This window comes from Giraffa tippelskirchi, chromosome 11 (assembly GCF_054371585.1).
Source record: "Giraffa tippelskirchi isolate mGirTip1 chromosome 11, T2T-mGirTip1v1.2.pri, whole genome shotgun sequence".
NCBI classification, from domain to species: Eukaryota; Metazoa; Chordata; class Mammalia; order Artiodactyla; family Giraffidae; genus Giraffa; species Giraffa tippelskirchi.
This window is the reverse complement of record NC_137285.1, coordinates 102,812,524-102,829,445: the sequence shown is the minus strand read 5'-3', so window position 1 is coordinate 102,829,445 and position 16,922 is coordinate 102,812,524. Positions and strand designations below refer to the sequence as shown.

At 38.0% G+C, this 16,922-nt stretch overlaps 1 protein-coding gene across 9 annotated transcripts in view; it reads right to left on the bottom strand.

The window, feature by feature from the left end:
• RNF214 (ring finger protein 214) overlaps positions 1-16,922 on the bottom strand; it is a 47,393-nt gene that overhangs the window by 22,390 nt on the left and 8,081 nt on the right. For all 9 annotated transcript variants that reach the window (XM_081546471.1, XM_081546478.1, XM_081546470.1 and 6 more), the window contains exons 5-6: positions 15,932-16,072; positions 12,294-12,433 (exon numbers count right to left, since the gene is read on the bottom strand). In XM_081546471.1, coding sequence (XP_081402597.1) covers positions 12,294-12,433; positions 15,932-16,072 — 281 coding nt within the window. The remainder of the gene's footprint in view (positions 1-12,293; positions 12,434-15,931; positions 16,073-16,922) is intronic.

Here is a 16,922-nt window from a genome sequence, read left to right as displayed (position 1 = left end):
CAAGAGTGAGAAACTGGAAGCTTTCCCAAGATCAGGTACAAGCTGAAGATGTCTCCTCTCACCATCTCTTTTCAGTATCATACTAGAAGTTCTTGCTAATATAATAAAGCAAGGAAAGGAAACAAAAGGTATACGAATTGGAAAATAAGACATAAAACTGTAGAAACTGTAGAAAATTAGAAAGAATAGACAAAAAAAAAATCCTTGAACTAATATGTGGTTAAAGCAAAGTTGCAGGACATGAGGTTAATATACAAAAGTCAGTTGCTTTTCTAGATGTTAGCAATGAACATTTGAAATTAAAAACACTATATCATTTGTATTACATTCATTTAGGCATAAATCTAACAAAATATGTACAAGATCTGTATGAGGAAAACTACAAAAACTTTAATAACAAAATCAAAGAACTAAATAAATGGAGAGATACTCCATGTTCATGGACAGGAAGACTCAACATTGTCAAGATGTCAGTTTGGGGGACTTCCCTGATGGTCTAGTGGTTAAAAATCCACTTGGAAATGCAGAGGACACAGGTTCGATCCTTGGTTGTGAGGATACCACATACCGTGGGGCAACTAAGCCTGAGCATCACAACTACTGAAGTCCACGCACCTAGAGCCTGTGCCCTGCAACAAGAGAAACCCATCACAATGAGAAGTCCACCTACTGCAACTAGAGATCTTCTGCAACGGTGAGAGTAGCCCTCGCTTGGCGCAACTACAGAAAGATCGTGCATAGTAACAAAGACCCTGCACAGCCAAAAAAAAAAAGTCTGTTCTTCTCAAGCTGATCTACAGTCAGTGCAATCCCAATCAAAATCCCAGCAATTGATTCTAAAGTTTATAAGAAGAGGCAAAAGACCACAATGTTGAAGAAGGACAAAATTGGGAGACTGATGCTACCTGACTTCCGGACTTACTATAAAGCTATAGAATCAAGACAGTGTGGTATTTATAAGAGATAAATGGAACAGACAGACCAGAGGGCCTAGAAATAGAACTCCATAAATACAGTCAAATGATCTTTAACAAAGGAGTGACGACAATAAAATAGAGCAAAGAGTCTCTTCAACAAATAGTGTTAGATGTGGATATGTTAAGTGGCTTCAGTTCTGTCCAACTCTTTGTGACCCTACGGACTGTAGCCTGCCAGGCTCCTCCGTCCATGGGATTCTCCAGGCCAGAATACTAGAGTGGATTGCCATACCCTCCTCCAGGGGATCTTCCTGACCCAGGGATCGAATCTGCATCTCTTATGTCTCCTGCATTGGTAAGCAGATTCTTTACCACTGGAGCCACCTGGGAAGCCCATTAGAAGTGGACATCAACATGCAAAAAAATGGATCTAAACACAGACCTTACACCTTTCACAAAAATTAACAGAAGTTGGATCATGGACCTAAACGTAAAACTCAAAATTGTAAAACTCCTAGAAGATAACATCAGAGAAAACTAAATGAATTTGATGTAACACCAAAGACATGACCCATGAAATACCTGATAAATAAGGCTTCATTAAAATTAAAAACTTCTTGGAGAAGGAAATGGCAACCCACTCCAGTATTCTTGCCTGGAAAAGTCCATGGACAGAGGAGCCTGGTGGGCTGCAGTCCATGGGGTTACATGACTGAGCACGCGTGCATGAGGGTGGAGGGAAATGGGTTGGTAGCAATAAACTGGTAGAACTAAAAAAAAAAAAAAAAATTAAAAACTTCTGCAAAAGAGAGTATCAAGAATAATAGAAGACAAGCCATAGACTGGGAGAAAATATTTGTAAAAGACACATCTGACAAAGGAATGTTATCCAAAAAATACAAAGAGCTCTTAAAATTCAACAATAAAACAAACAATAGGGGAGTTCCCTGCTGGTCTAGAGTTGGGACTCTGGGCTTTCACTGTCATGGCCTAGGTTTAATCCCTGGTTGGGGAACTTAGATTCTATAGGCCATGCGGCACAGCCAAAAATATAAGAATACAATTAAATTAAAAATATAATCTCTCAGTTAAAAAAAAAAAGATTAAAAAAAAAATGGGCCAAAGACTTTGACAGACAAGCTCACCACGATAGCAAATGAAGATGTGAAAAGATGCTCCACATCACTTGTCATCAGGAAAATGCAAATTAAAACACCAATGAGATATGACTATATACCAAGCAGAATGGCCAAAATCTAGAACACTGACAACAACAAATGCTGGCAAGGATGTGGAGCAACAGGAACTCTCCTTCGTTTCTGCTGGGAAAGCAAAGTGGTACAGCCACTTAGGAAGACAATTTGGCAGTTTCTTATAAACTAATCTTATTCTTACCATACAATCCAGCCATCACACTTCTTGGTATCTACCTAAAGGAGCTGAAAACTTATGTCCATATAAAAACTTGCACACGGATATCTATAGCACCTTTATTCATAACTGCTGAAACTTGGAAGCAACCAAGTTATCCTGCAGTAGATGAATAAATAAAACTATCGTACATTCAAACAATAGAATATTCTTTGATGCTAAAGAGAAATGAGCTATCAAACCATGAAAAGGCATACTTTCAAATGCATATTACTAAGTGAAAGAAGCCAATCTGAAAGGCTACATATTGTGTGATTCAACTATATAGCATTCTGGAAAAGGCAAAACTACAGAGACAATAAAAAAAAAATCAGTGGGGGAGTGTGGGATAAACTGGTAGAGCACAGAGGATGGGCAGTGAAAAATACCCTGTATAATGATGGATATATGTCATTATACATTTATCCAAATCATAGGCTGTATAATACCAAGACTGAACCCTAAGGTAAACTACAGACTTTGGGCAATTATGACGTGTCACTGTAGGTTCACCTTTGGTAAAAAATGTGCCACTCTAGTGGGTGACACTGATAAAAGGAAGGCTGTGCATGTGTAAGGGCAGGGGGCATATGGGAAATCTCTTTACTTCCCTTTCAATTTTGTTGTAAACTTCAAACTACAATAAAAAAAAAAAAAGTCTTTTTTTTTTTAAAGTAATGAACTATTAATATAGTTCACATTCATCACAACCTCATAGATGAATCTCAAAAATGTGGTAAGTGACGAGATTTCTCTGGTGATCCAGTGGCTGAGACTCTGTGCTCCCAAAGCAGGGGGCCAGGGTTCGAACACTGGGCAGAGAACTAGATCCCACGTGTCACAAATAGGAGTTTGAATGCCACAACTAACGATCCTGAGTACCACAACGGGAACCCAGTGCAGTCAAATCAATAATTTTTTTCTTAGTGTGGTGAGACAAATGTCTAGAAAAGATAAGTACAATATAGTAACAGAGAAGGAAAGTGTTCACCTGAGAATGGAGGGCAGGAAGCAGAGTGATTAAGAAGAAATACAGGGAACACTTTAGGGTAATGGTATGTGCTATACCTTGACTGTGTTAGCGTTAACATGTGTGATTAATCTGTCAAAACTCATCAAAATGTAACTTAAAATAAGGGTATTTTATTATAAGTATTTTATATGCAAAAAAAATTTTAATTTGAAGAATAATTCTAAGTTTCAGCAATTAAGACTGAAAAATTTCCCAAATACTTTATCCAATAAAATTATAAATCTTTCTAATATGGCATAATCACCAGGCACGTAATTTGTTTTTATGATGCATTTTACCAGTGAATTAAATAGACGTGTATTCAGGGTGAAAAAGGCCAAATTAAAATAGAATTCTACAGAATAGTCAATGAATTAATATTTAATTCACACAGTAAAGAGTGGACCTAAATCTAATCATATCACTAGCTGTATTAAATATAAATATACTAAAAGCCTCTAAAAGGAACCTTGTCAGATAGATTTAAAAAAAACCCCAATTATATGTTGATAGGTTGAAGGTAAAATATGGAAAAATATATACTATGTAAAGAGTAAGCATATCTAACTGCAATATCTATATTAATATTACATAAAATAAACATTAAGATTATGACCAAGATAAAGACACTTTATAATGATAAAATGTCAATGTCAATGATGAAGACAATTTATCAAGAACTCCAGTGCTCTTGCCTGGAGAATCCCAGGGATGGCAGAGCCTGGTGGGCTGCTGTCTATGGGATTGCACAGAGTCAGACATGACTGAAGCGACTTAGCAGCAGCAACAGCACATAATAATCATAATAATTGTATATGTATTTAACAACACAGCTTCAAAATATGAGAATAAAAATTGATAGGATTAAAAGGAAAAAGAGAAAAATTTATAACCACACAGATTTTAACACTGCCCCCTCAGCCAATGATATAACTAAGTATTTTAAAATAAAAAGTATAGAAAAACTTTATTCTATATAAATTATATCTAAAATTTCATTTTTTTAATTTAAAGGATAATTCTAAGTTTCAACAATTAAGACTATGAAAGTTTCAATTAACACAGACATAAAAATCTTTTTCAAATATCAGCGAGTCAAATTCAGCAATACATAAAAACAATAATATATGCTGTTCAACTTGGATGCATTCCAAGAATGGAGAAATGGTTTAACATTTGAAAATAAATCAATGTAATTCACTATATTACAGAATATGGGAGAAAGAACATTTGATAATTTTGATACAGAAAAATCATTTGACAAAATTATGCATCCATTCATATTAAGAACTCTCAGAAAATCAGGTGTTTTTATAGAAACTGATAAGCTGCTTCATATATATACAAACATACACATCCACACATACATACATACATACACACGCACATACGTAAATGCAAACAACCTAAAACATCCAAAGTAATCTTGAACAAAAAGCAGAAGATTTTGCATACTCTGACTTCATGACTTACTATAAGTCTATAAAAATCACAATGCTACGGTTTGGCATAAAGATAGGCAAATATATCAATGCAACGGATTGGTACTGTACCCAGAATAAACCCACTATTTATATAAATGACTCAAGGTGCCACTTGGTTTTTGGCAAAGGTGTCAAGCAACGCAATGAAGAAAGGAACGTTTCTCAACAAATGGTACCAAAGCAACTGGATATTAACATGGGGAAAAATTAACTTCAACCCCTACTCATCACCATACACAAAAATTAATTTGAGATGGATCACAGACATAAATATTAAAGCTAAAATGATAAAAGTCCCAAGAGAAAACAGAGGAGACCATCTTCGCTACTTCAGAGTAGGCAAAGGTTTCTTAGGACAGAAAATACAATAACTATAAATGAAAACTTAATAAATTAGATATCACTGAAATTAAATTCTCTGTTCACCAAAAGATGCAATTTAAAAATGAATAGATAAGTCAGAGTAGAAGAAAATTTTCACAGAATATGTAACTGACAAAGGACTTATATTCGGAATATGTAACAAGCTTCTACTACACAGTTACAAAAAGCCAAAACCTCAACCTCTGACCCGCAAAAAGGTGGTGATAGGGAAATATTTGACAGGACACTTCACAAAAACAGATAAATGAATGGCCAATAAGCACATGGAAAAAGTGATCAACATTATTAGTCACTGCTGTTGTTGCTGTTTAGTCGCTTCAGTCATGTCTGACTCTGTGCGACCCCGTGGACTGTAGCCTGCCAGGCTCCTCCGTCCATGGGATTCTCCAGGCAAGAGTACTGGAGTGGTTGCCATGCCCTTCTCCAGGGGATCTTCCCGACCCAGGGATTGAACCCAGGTCTCCTGCACTGCAGGCAGATTCTTTACCACTGAGCCACCAGGGAACCCTAATGACTAATGGGAAATACAAATTAAGCCACAATGAAATACTTATTTCACAACCATTTGAATGGCAAGGATATGAAGCAACCAGAATTCTCAAACATCGTAGACAGAGTATAAAATGGCATATAACCTTTGAAATATGTCTGGCCTTTTCTTATAAAACTAAACACATACCTACTACCCTACAACCCAACAGTTCTATTCCAAGGAATATACCGAAGAAAAATAAAATCATATGATCATACAAAGACTTGTATATGAATATTCAAAGCAGCTTTATTCATAATTGTAAAAAATCTGGAAACTGCTATTTGCCATCAATAGGAGAAAGGATAAACTGTGGTATATTAATAAGAGGAATTAATTAATTATTAATACTACTCAAGAATAAAAAAGAGACAACATGAAAAATTCCAAATGCACTATGCTAAATGAAAGAAGTCTTATACAAAAGAGTACAATGTTATATGATTTCATTTACATGATATTACAGAACATGCAAAATTAGTCTTTGATGAAAAACTTCATAACAGTGGTTACCTTTGGGAGTATAAGGACAGGGAATGATAGAGAAGGTGCATGAGAAACTATCTGGTTTAATGACAGTATTCTCTATATTTTGATGGGATTTCAATTACACAGGGGTATACTGATAGTCAAAACCGACTGAATGGAGACTTCCCTGGTGGCTCAGTGGTAAAGAATCTGCCTGCCAATGCAGGAGGTACGGGTTCAAATCCCTGATCAAGGAAGATCCCACATGCCTCAGAGCAACTAAGCCCGTGAGCTACAACTATTCAGCCTGTGCTCTAGAGCCCAGGAGCCACAACTAGTGAGCCCACATGCTGTAACACTGAATCCCACATGCCCCAGGGCCTGTGGTCTGCACAAGAGAAGCCACCGCAGTGAGAAGCCTGCGCATCAAAAGTAGAGAGTAGCCCCCACTTGCCACAACTAGAGAAAAGCCAGTGCAGCAATGAAGATCCAGCACAGCCAAAAATAAAATAATAAATAGATAAATGTTTTAAATTCACTGAATGGTACACTTAATATTTATATATTTAACTGCATATATGATTTATTACCACAAAAAAAGGAAACACAAATTATATAAAATCTAATTAATGATACACATTTATGAGTTTAGAGGTGAAATTACTGATGACTATACTTACTCTAATATGCATAAACAAATAACATGGACTAATGAATAGAGGAATGGACAGAGGGAAAGACTTAAATTTAACAGAATGTTAATTGCTGTTGTTAATCTAGGTCATAAGAGTTAACGTACAATACTTGCAGTTTCTATGAATGAAAATTTTCATAATAAAATATTGGGGGGGGAAATAAATCCAATAACCTAATTACCCTGCCTAAAAATCCCTATTTACATTCAATATTTATCAATAGCCTTTACTCAGACCTGGTTCTCATTTATACTCTACAATTTCTGACACTGTTAATCACCTTCTCCCTTTGAAACCTTATACTACTTACTATTCTAAATGGTTTCCTTGTCTTTCTCTGATTATTCTTTTTGCCTTCTCTTCCTCTTTCTACTCCCAACTGCAAAGTTCAGAAATGAGCCCTACTCTATACTTTTCCCCACAGAAAATTCACTTCCATTATTTTAACTAATGCTTATACGCAACTCCAAATGAAGATACAGCATCTTTTCTGTATTCAAGTCTCCCATTTCTAATTGTCTACTAAGTATTTCAACTTGCGTGTCCCAAAACATCAAAAGTATTACTTTATCCTCAAAATTTAGAACTAGTATTCTACTTCCCAATTACTGTCCATGGTGGCACAGATTACCCAGGGTCAAACAGTGTAGTTATTTTTAACTTCTCCCTCCATCCTAATCCTTAAAATAATCAGATACCAAGTCCTAAATCCATTTTTCCCTTTTCATTCAGCCACAATTAATCTTATAATAATTCTTGGAAACTCACTTTATTCTAAGAGTTTAATGGTTCATGTCCTAGCCTCTGTTTCTTCGCATATTTCTAAAACATCTTCAGTTATGTTACTCCTGTTTATATATAACTTCTATGATTTCCCAGATGGCTCAGTGATAAAGAATCTACCTGCCAATGCAGGAGCCGCAGGAGATGCGCATTCAATCCCTGGGTCGAGAAGAGCCTTTGCAGGAGGAAATGGCACCTCACTCCAGCATTCTTGCCTGAAGAATCCCATGGACAGAGAAGCCTGACAGGCCACAGTCCCTTGGGTTGCAAAGACTCAGACATGGCTGAGAGCAACTGAGCACGCACGTGATTTCCCATATCTAGATAATACTGTTACATGCCGAGCAGAAAAAGTCAAACAAGATGTGTTACTTGCTGTGGTAGCAAACCTCCAGAAACAGAGTCCTCCCAATGAACCAGGCCTCCTCCTCACAGTCCCCTCCCATACTGAATCTGGGCTGGCCGTATCACTCACGTTAACCAACAAAATGCAACAGGAGTAGCACTGTGCCGGTTCCAAGTCTATGCCTTAAGAAATTCTGGAAACTTCCACTTTCGCACTCTTGGAAGCCCTGAGCCGCCAAGTAAGAAATCTGACCCCTTTGCAGGAAAGACCACCTGGAGAGGAAAAAGTCCTGAGACAGCATGGAGAGAGAGAGAGTGAAAAAATCCCACACATCCCAGGGTCCCGCCTGAGCCCAGCTTTTCAGGTGGCCCTGGCCAAGGCAGCAGAAATATGAATGAGGCCATCTTGGACATTCCAGCCCCAGGTGCCATGAAACTGAAGCTACAAGAATGACTCCAAAAGGGACTAGAGAAACCATCCATCTGAGAATCAACCCAAAGAACTGAGTGCCTTTTTTAAAGAAAGCAATAGATAACTGAAATACTTGCTCTCAAGAAGCTAACTATATAATGTGGGGAAACATTCCAGTAAACAAAAAGGACCATCAGAGGTCAATGTTATGACAGGAGGTATACACACCATGCTAGATGAGTCCAGAAGAGAGTCATCTAAATTAAACGGGCACAGTATGTGAAAGGGTGGATAAGGGGTGTAGCTGGGAAAGTTTTCTAGAGCAGCTGATACAGGCTGAGTTTTAAGAGAGCTCAGGATACTACACGTAGTAGTTGGGTACAAACCAGTATGGTGGTTTGTGCTGTGTGCTTGGTCGCTCAGTTGTGTCTGACTTTTGGTGACCCCACAGACTGTAGCCCACCAGGCTCCTCTGTCCATGGGATTCTCCAGGCAAGAATACTGGAGTGGGTTCCCTTCTCCTCCAATGGTGTTTGAGGGAGTGCTAAAAAGTATAGCACTTTTAGGGTTTCGTGAAGTTTCCTAAGTATAGGGTTTCCCTGGTGGCTCAGCGGAATCCTCCTGCCAATGCAGGAGACACGGGTTTGATCCCTGGGTCAGGAAGATCCCCTGGAGAAGGAGGGAAATGGCAACCCACTCCAGTACTCCTGCCTGGGAAATCCCTCGGACAGAGGAACCTGCCAGGCTACAGTCCATGGTGTCAAAAAAGAGACAAGACTGAGCAACTAAGCCACCACCACCAAAAGATAAGCTAGGGACATAAACAGGAACTGGATAATTAAGGGCTTCTTACACTAAATACAGAGTTTAAACTTTACCCTAGGAATTATGAAGCAGGGAAGTGACATTTTCAGATCCATATCTTAGGAAGATTTCTATGGTAGCTGTGTACTAGACAAACGAGAATGGAGGCAGAGAAAGGTCGGTAGCCTGCTTCAGACCTCGAAGAAGGGATAGAAGCCTGAAGGAAGAGTGGCAGAGTGAATGGAGAGGGATCCCTAATGTTCAGAATCTACAGGACATGGTAAAGCAGATGTGGTGGAGAGGGGCTAAGAGAGAGGAATGCACAATGACTCGTTTCTTCCGCTGAGGCCTTGGAAGAGGATGTGGTGCCACTTACGGAAAACTGGGAGAAACAAGAGGCAACAGGATTCACACACAAGTAGAAAGTTTAGACTCAGATACAAGAACAAGAAGAAAGCATGGATGCTTCTGCTGACAGGAAATGGAAGGAAGTTTTACTCGGTGGCCCCTATTTTTTCAGTGAAATAAAAGGCAAGCTCACATGCTAAAACTAATGAGAGAAATGGTGGAGATGGAAAGTTTAGAAAGAGAAGTAATAGTTAGGGACAGCCCTCAGAGGAAGAGGGAGCCCTAAGGATCTGTCTGGGTGTTTTTGAAACTCAAACTCATTCTGGCCTCAAGATACACAGTGGTAGGATTTCCTCCAGCAGACTCAGCAGCAGAATATAAGAACTATATTCTTATAGTTGAGCTATTCTTACAGCTCAACTATAAGAATAGAGATGTCAGGTGGCTAACTTGGGCCAGGACTGGAGCACTATGAAAAAAATGAAAGGAAAGGAACAAGTCTCAGCAGAACTGATGGCAATGGTAAAAAAGTAATTCCAGTAATGGACTTTGAGTCTCAGCGGGCTAGAGAAAGAAACGCTTCCAGGGAGCTGGAGGACTGGTGGAAAATGTAATGAGGTCAACAAACAAAAAGGAGGATCTGATGTGGTCAAAGTGAATATTTACTGGGAATAAGACAGAAAGCTGGAAGGACTGAAGACTGTGGTCAAAATATAGGATGTTGCAACAGTCTGGCTCACTGCTTTGCACCTAAGAAATACTCACTGAACTTACTGACAGCCAGACAGGCTATTAGGACTTCAAAGCCTATCAGTTAAACAAACTAGCATTTGGTGAGAAATTCCCAAAAGGAGTCCTCATGCATGCTGTCAATTCAATATAGCATAAACTCTCATATCACATCCAAAGTAATGCTTCCAACATTAACTCCCCTGATCTGCTATTTACCTATCACGAGCTCATCAGGCAAGCTCAATGCATTTAAAAACAAAAGAAGGATCTTGCTTGATACTGCAATTTTTCTGCTACTTGTCCCAAGCTACCTCTGAATCAACTGACATTGTCTTTTAAAGTGTAAGCTCACCATCTTTATTCAAGAAGAGCCCTATTTGGTGTTATTCTTGATTAGTCACTATTCAAGGCAGGGAGCTTGAAAAGAAGTTTGGCCCTAGAAAAGAACTAGCTTGGCAGCCTTACCTTTCTAATATACCAGCAATAATCTTGAAGCTGGGAACTAGACAGTGTCCCCTCAAAAGCAAGACAACATCACTGTAAAGCAGCCAGGTGTCAAGGAGAAAAGAAATCAAATTTATGACTAAACTGAATATTTGGTCCTTTACTTTTCTGTCAATTCATGGTTTCTTTCTTAAAAAATTATATTTATAAAACAGTGACTACCTTCAAATAGTACAAAGTACTTAGCAGATTTCTATTAAGTAAATCCATCTTTATACAATATCAATGAGAAACTATATTAATTTCCTATCCAGTAATTCAAATTCTTCAGTCTCTCTCACTATCAGGGAAAAATCTCAAACTCCTTAACAAAGTATATAAGCCTTTGTGATCTGACTTCTGACTTCTCCACTAGCCTCATTCCTCTCTACTTAATCTCATTTGTTATTCTCTCTCCTCTGTAGGTCCCCTGCCTGCAATGTCTTTTTCCTTACTCACTGCCTGGCTAATTCCTCCCTACATCTACCCTGCAACTTTTTCTTTGAATATTTCAAACCAACATAAAAGTTAACAGAAGAGTACAATAAACATATGTCCTAAAAATAAATAAACATATGCCCTTCATCTGGATCCACCAGCCGTTATACTTTTTGCCACATTTACTTTACCTCTCTCTCTGAACTATCTGAAAGTTATAGACATCATGACACTTAACTCCTAAAACTTTAGCAAGTATCTATGAAGAATAAGATCCTTCTATATAATCACATACCATAATCACCCAAAATATTTACCACTGATACAGTATTACCTAATATGTAGTCCAAACTCAAATTTCCCCAGGTATTCCAAAATGTTCTTTCATAGTTACCATCTCTCATACTTGAAAAATGATTTGGAAAATGAACCTGCTACTTTCCACTTAGCTCTCTGACACATTAGCAAGCCAAGATTTTCTTGATAAATACAAACGCATTTCAGTAGAATTTAAGTAAAATCACAGTATTCATAGCTATTTTGATTTCCAAACAGGTCACAAAAAGAAACTTGGAAATTTGAAACTATGACCGAATTTTATGTCCACCTTAGTCCTGCTGCAGTACCCTGAAAAGGACACAGATTCATTAAACAGCTTTCCAAACAGCTTACAAGGCTACTTTTGAAATTTGCTTGTGGTGTTGAACATAAATAAAATCAAAGTAGTCTCTGTCTAAACTGTAAAATATCAGATAAAGCAAGTGAAACAGGTGCTAGATATATACCAAAATCTTGATCATACCTGGGACAAAGCAATTCACTACTATCATTTCAATGTATTAATGAATTCCTGAGACACTTTTTGTTAAATTTAACGTAGGGCACTGAAAAAGCTAAAATTACTAGAGGATATTAATTTGTGCACTTGTTTTTCAAATAAAAATTAAGACTGAAAGAAAAGGAACTAGAAACACAAACAGAACCAGCCTCTTATATACAAACACACACATTCACACAGCGTTTTTATTCTTAACAGCATCATTTACCTTCTGCCCTTCTCACAAAGCTTCTCAATTTCAGCTTTTAGATCCTGCTCCTTCTGCAGAAACTCCTTCTTTTCTTTCTCTATTTTCTTCTTCGTTTCTTCTCGCTTTATTGTTACGTCCTGGATAGCCTTTAATATCTCCTGAGTCCCATACAATTATAGTCACACACAAAGAAGGAAATGAATTAGTTCTTTTGGTCTGAAGGTTACTTTCAACTATCACAAATTAACACTGACTTTAGCGAATTTAAAGTGAACTGAAGGAATCTAGTTCATGAGTAATCCCAAAAGCCAGTACTTAGATATAAGGGAGTAAGTAATAATACAGATATCAATTCAACAGGAGAAAGAATTTCTAACAATCACAACTGTTCAAAAATGGAATTTACTGCCTTGTGAAGCAATACTCTCTCCATTACTGGTGCTCAAATACAGGCTGAATGAACACCTGTCAAGACTGCTGAGAAAGGCATTCTTGCACAGGGTGGGAGTTTGTTACTTCCAACAAATATGGTCTTGCTTTGTTTTGTTATGGTTCGCCTTTATTATGTGTAGGGATTATCTGTTCTTTTTAAATTATCTGACTATATGTATAGCAAGTCAAACAATTAAAAAGTGATAAATTTAAGTCATCTCTTATGCAGTTGCTCAGTTGTGTCCAACTCTTTGAGACCCCATGGACTGCAGCACGCCAGGCTTCCCTGTCCTTCACCATCTCCCACAGCTTGCTCAAACTGATGTCCATTGAATCGGTGATGCCATTCAACCATCTTGTCTGTCATCCCTTTCTCCTCCTGCCTTCAATCTTTCCCAGCATCAAGGTCTTTTCTAGTGAATCAGCTGTTTGTATCAGGTGGCCAAAGTCATCTCTAATTCACACCAATTCCACCCATAAAGTAATCAACGTGTTAAAGTGTTTTATATTATGCTTTCGCAACTTTCTCCATCCTCACACCAACACGTGTACTTACGTACATATTTCTTTTTCTGTTTTTTTATAATGAGGTAATTTTATATACATTATTCTGCATCTTGCTTTGTTCACCTGACATGAGCATACTTACAGCAAATATAGACCAAACTAAAAAACAGCTGCATAACACGACATGACACATGTATTTAGCCAATTTAGCCACTCTCTGTCAAAAGCATCCATCAGGTTTATTCCAGTTTTCTTGTACTACAAACAGTAGTACAATAAACATACTATGTCTATACTTTCATATAAAAACCTTTTATTTCTGTTGAGTGGACTTCTAATAATGAGGAGTCTAGGTCAAGGTATATATACATTTTAAAATTTAAAGGACAATTCCCAGTATCTTTTCTTAAAAAAAAAATGTTAACAATTCACACTTCTACCAACGTCTAAAAAGAGTTCATTTTCTCTTACTCTTGACAGCTTATTTTGTTTTGCCAAATCTCGTGGGAAAGAGGGAGGAAGGGTATTTAGTAATTTTAATGAGCATTTTACCACCTCCTATTCTTTTACTGTTTCCATTGTCTGTCTCCTCCAACTAGAATAAACATCCAATGAAGGCAAAGACTATGTTTTGTTTACCACTAAATCTTCAGGGACTAGATTAGGACTCAAAAAATATTTGTTGTATGAATGAATCAACACTAGTAAGGCTGAGTTTATTTTCATATATTTATTCCCCATTTGCTTTTCCTCTTCTGTGAATTACTGTTTATAATTGTAGGCAAAATAATAGCCCCTGCCTCACAAAAATGTCCATGCTCTGTCCAAAGGTTCTTGGAACCTTTGTTACCTTCCTTAACAAAAAGATAGATAGAGAATCCTGGATTACTGGGGTGGGTCCAATCTAATCACAAATAGGTCTTTAAAAGTAGAGAAACTTTCTCTGTCCTGAGCCGAAGAAGATGTGATTAGGGAAGAATGGTTACAGAAATGCAACGTTGCTGACTTTGAAGAAGGTTCTTGGAACCTTTGTTACCTTCCTTAACAAAAAGATAGATAGAGAATCCTGGATTACTGGGGTGGGTCCAATCTAATCACAAATAGGTCTTTAAAAGTAGAGAAACTTTCTCTGTCCTGAGCCGAAGAAGATGTGATTAGGGAAGAATGGTTACAGAAATGCAACGTTGCTTACTTTGAATGCAAGCAGCCTCTAGAAGCCAAGAAGGCAAGGAAATGTCTTCTCCCCTGGAGTCCCCAGAAAGGAAGGCCGCCATCCCAATACCTTGATTTTAGCCCAGTGACACCCATGCTGGGCTTCTGACCTGCAGAACTCTGATATAATAAATGTGTTGTTTTAAGCTCTAAATTCATGACAATCTGCTACAGTGGCAATAGGAAACTATCACAATAGAAAAGTAATACAATAACCTTTCCTGATGTTTCTTTATACTATTTGGCTTTTACTAGGAATTTGTAGGAATCTCAGAGTGTCCTGGATTTCAAACCCTTCCTCAGATCTGCTAGAAATATTTTCTCTCAGTCTAATATTGATCTTTTGACTGCTTTCTGTATCATTTGCCATATCAAAAATTTTAATTATATATAATTATATTAATTTTTAAAAATCTTCTGGGTTTTCTGCCTGGATTAAGAGGACCTCTTGCAACTGAAGGTACATACATATGCTCCTAAATTTTCTTCTAACTTAAAATTTTTTTCCAGTTTTCTATGTATATTTTTAATCCACTTAGAACTGTATTTTTAAATACAGTATGAGCTGCTACAGCTAAGTCGCTTCAGTCATGTCCGACTCTGTGCGATCCCATAGACGGCAGCCCACCAGGCTCCGCCATCCCTAGGATTCTCCAGGCAAGAATACTGGAGTGGGTTGCCATTTCCTTCTCCAGTGCATGAAAGGGAAAAGTGAAAGTGAAGTTGCTCAGTCGTGTCCGACTCTTAGCGACCCCATGGACTGTAGCCCACCAGGCTCCTCCGTCCATGGGATTTTTCAGGCAAGAGTACAGTATGAGACAGGAATCTAATTAAATGACTTTCCAGGCAGGCAATCAATTACATCAACAAAATATATTAAATAAATATATTCTGAACTAAAATAGGAGTGAGGATTTGGACAAGATGCCCTCAAAGTTCTTGTTTATACTTAAAATTCTATGATAACCATTAAAAAGTTACTTGCAGATTGCCTTTGGGGGAGGTGATTTGTGATGCTTACGTCTACAGCTTACCTGTGCGATGAAATTTGTTTACTCCATCTTTTGTTCATAGGGACTGTTTTAATTTTTAATTCAAATACATTGTTATCCTTGGTCAAAGGACATGGGAGTATGTTTTAGGTCATTTTAACCTAGCCTTGGTAGGGCTTCCCTGGTGGCTCAGATGGTAAAGAATCTGCCTGCAATGTAAGAGACCTGGGTTCGCTCCCTGGGCTGGGAAGATCTCCTGCAGAAGGAAAGGAATGGCAACCTACTCCAGTATTCTTCCCCAGAGAATTCCATGGACAGAGGAGCCTGGCAGGGACAGTACATGGGGTAGCAGAGTCAGACAAGACTGAACGACTTAACACACACACACACACACACACACACACACACACACACACACACTGCGTTTTTATTTCTATTAATTTGAAAACAGAGTTAAAGTCTGATTAGGGGCTACAGCTTTACTTGTTGCCAATTTTAATATAAGCAGGATACCTGGTGATTCTTCATTTCTTCTTCTCTCCTTTGCTGAAGTTGCTTTAATTGCACTTGGAGCTGATTCTCCACTTGCCTCTGTTTGTCCAAGACCTCCTGGTAACGCTCCTTCAACAGGGTTCTTTCTGTCATCATTTTATCCTATGGGTAACAACAGAAAAGGAGTTGAATTCCTCAATTTAACTGCAAGAAACATTCACCATGGGCTTGTTCAAGGCATCATACAGAGCTATTAGGCTGCAGGGTCCAATACTGGAGCTACTAGCCAGGCTGGCTGTTATGTAAATATAAAGTGATTAGAATAAGAAAATGTAAACATCTGGCTCTTCAGTCACCTTGCCACACTCCTAGTGCTCAGTAGCTCTATGTGAGTAGTGGCTACTATGCTAGACAGCACACAGAGAACACTTCCATCGTGAAAGGAAATTCTGCTGTACCACACTGCACTAAGATGTGGGTGGCAACCATGGCCTATGCGCCAAATCCAGCCATCGCCTGGTTTTATAAGTAAATGTTTTCCAGGAACGTAGCCATACCCGACGGCTTACTGACTGCTTTCACACTACAACAGCAGAGGGGAGCAGTTACAAAAGAGCCCAGCTCACCTAGAAAGCCTAAGATCTCTACTAACTGATTCTTATATAGACTATATCTCTGCTCTAGGGAATAAGAGAAATAAGGTATTTTATCATCTATTAAGAGGAAGAAGAATAAGCAAAAATAAAGAACAGATCATTTACTCAAAATGCATCCAGAAATTGGATTCCTTATTGGTCATTAGCACTAAAAACTGACAAACCCACTAGCGCGCTCTGGGGGACTTGAGATTCAGATTGGGCAAATTGGCAAGTTTTCACATAAAGTAGGAGCAGGAGTCAAGTTGTTAAGGGCCACAGTTCAGCTCTGCCTTCCCGACATTAGTAAATCAAGAAAAGTAATGGTTAGCTTTCAAAGGGACACTAAAACTTAGAGAGTCAATTTAAAACACATT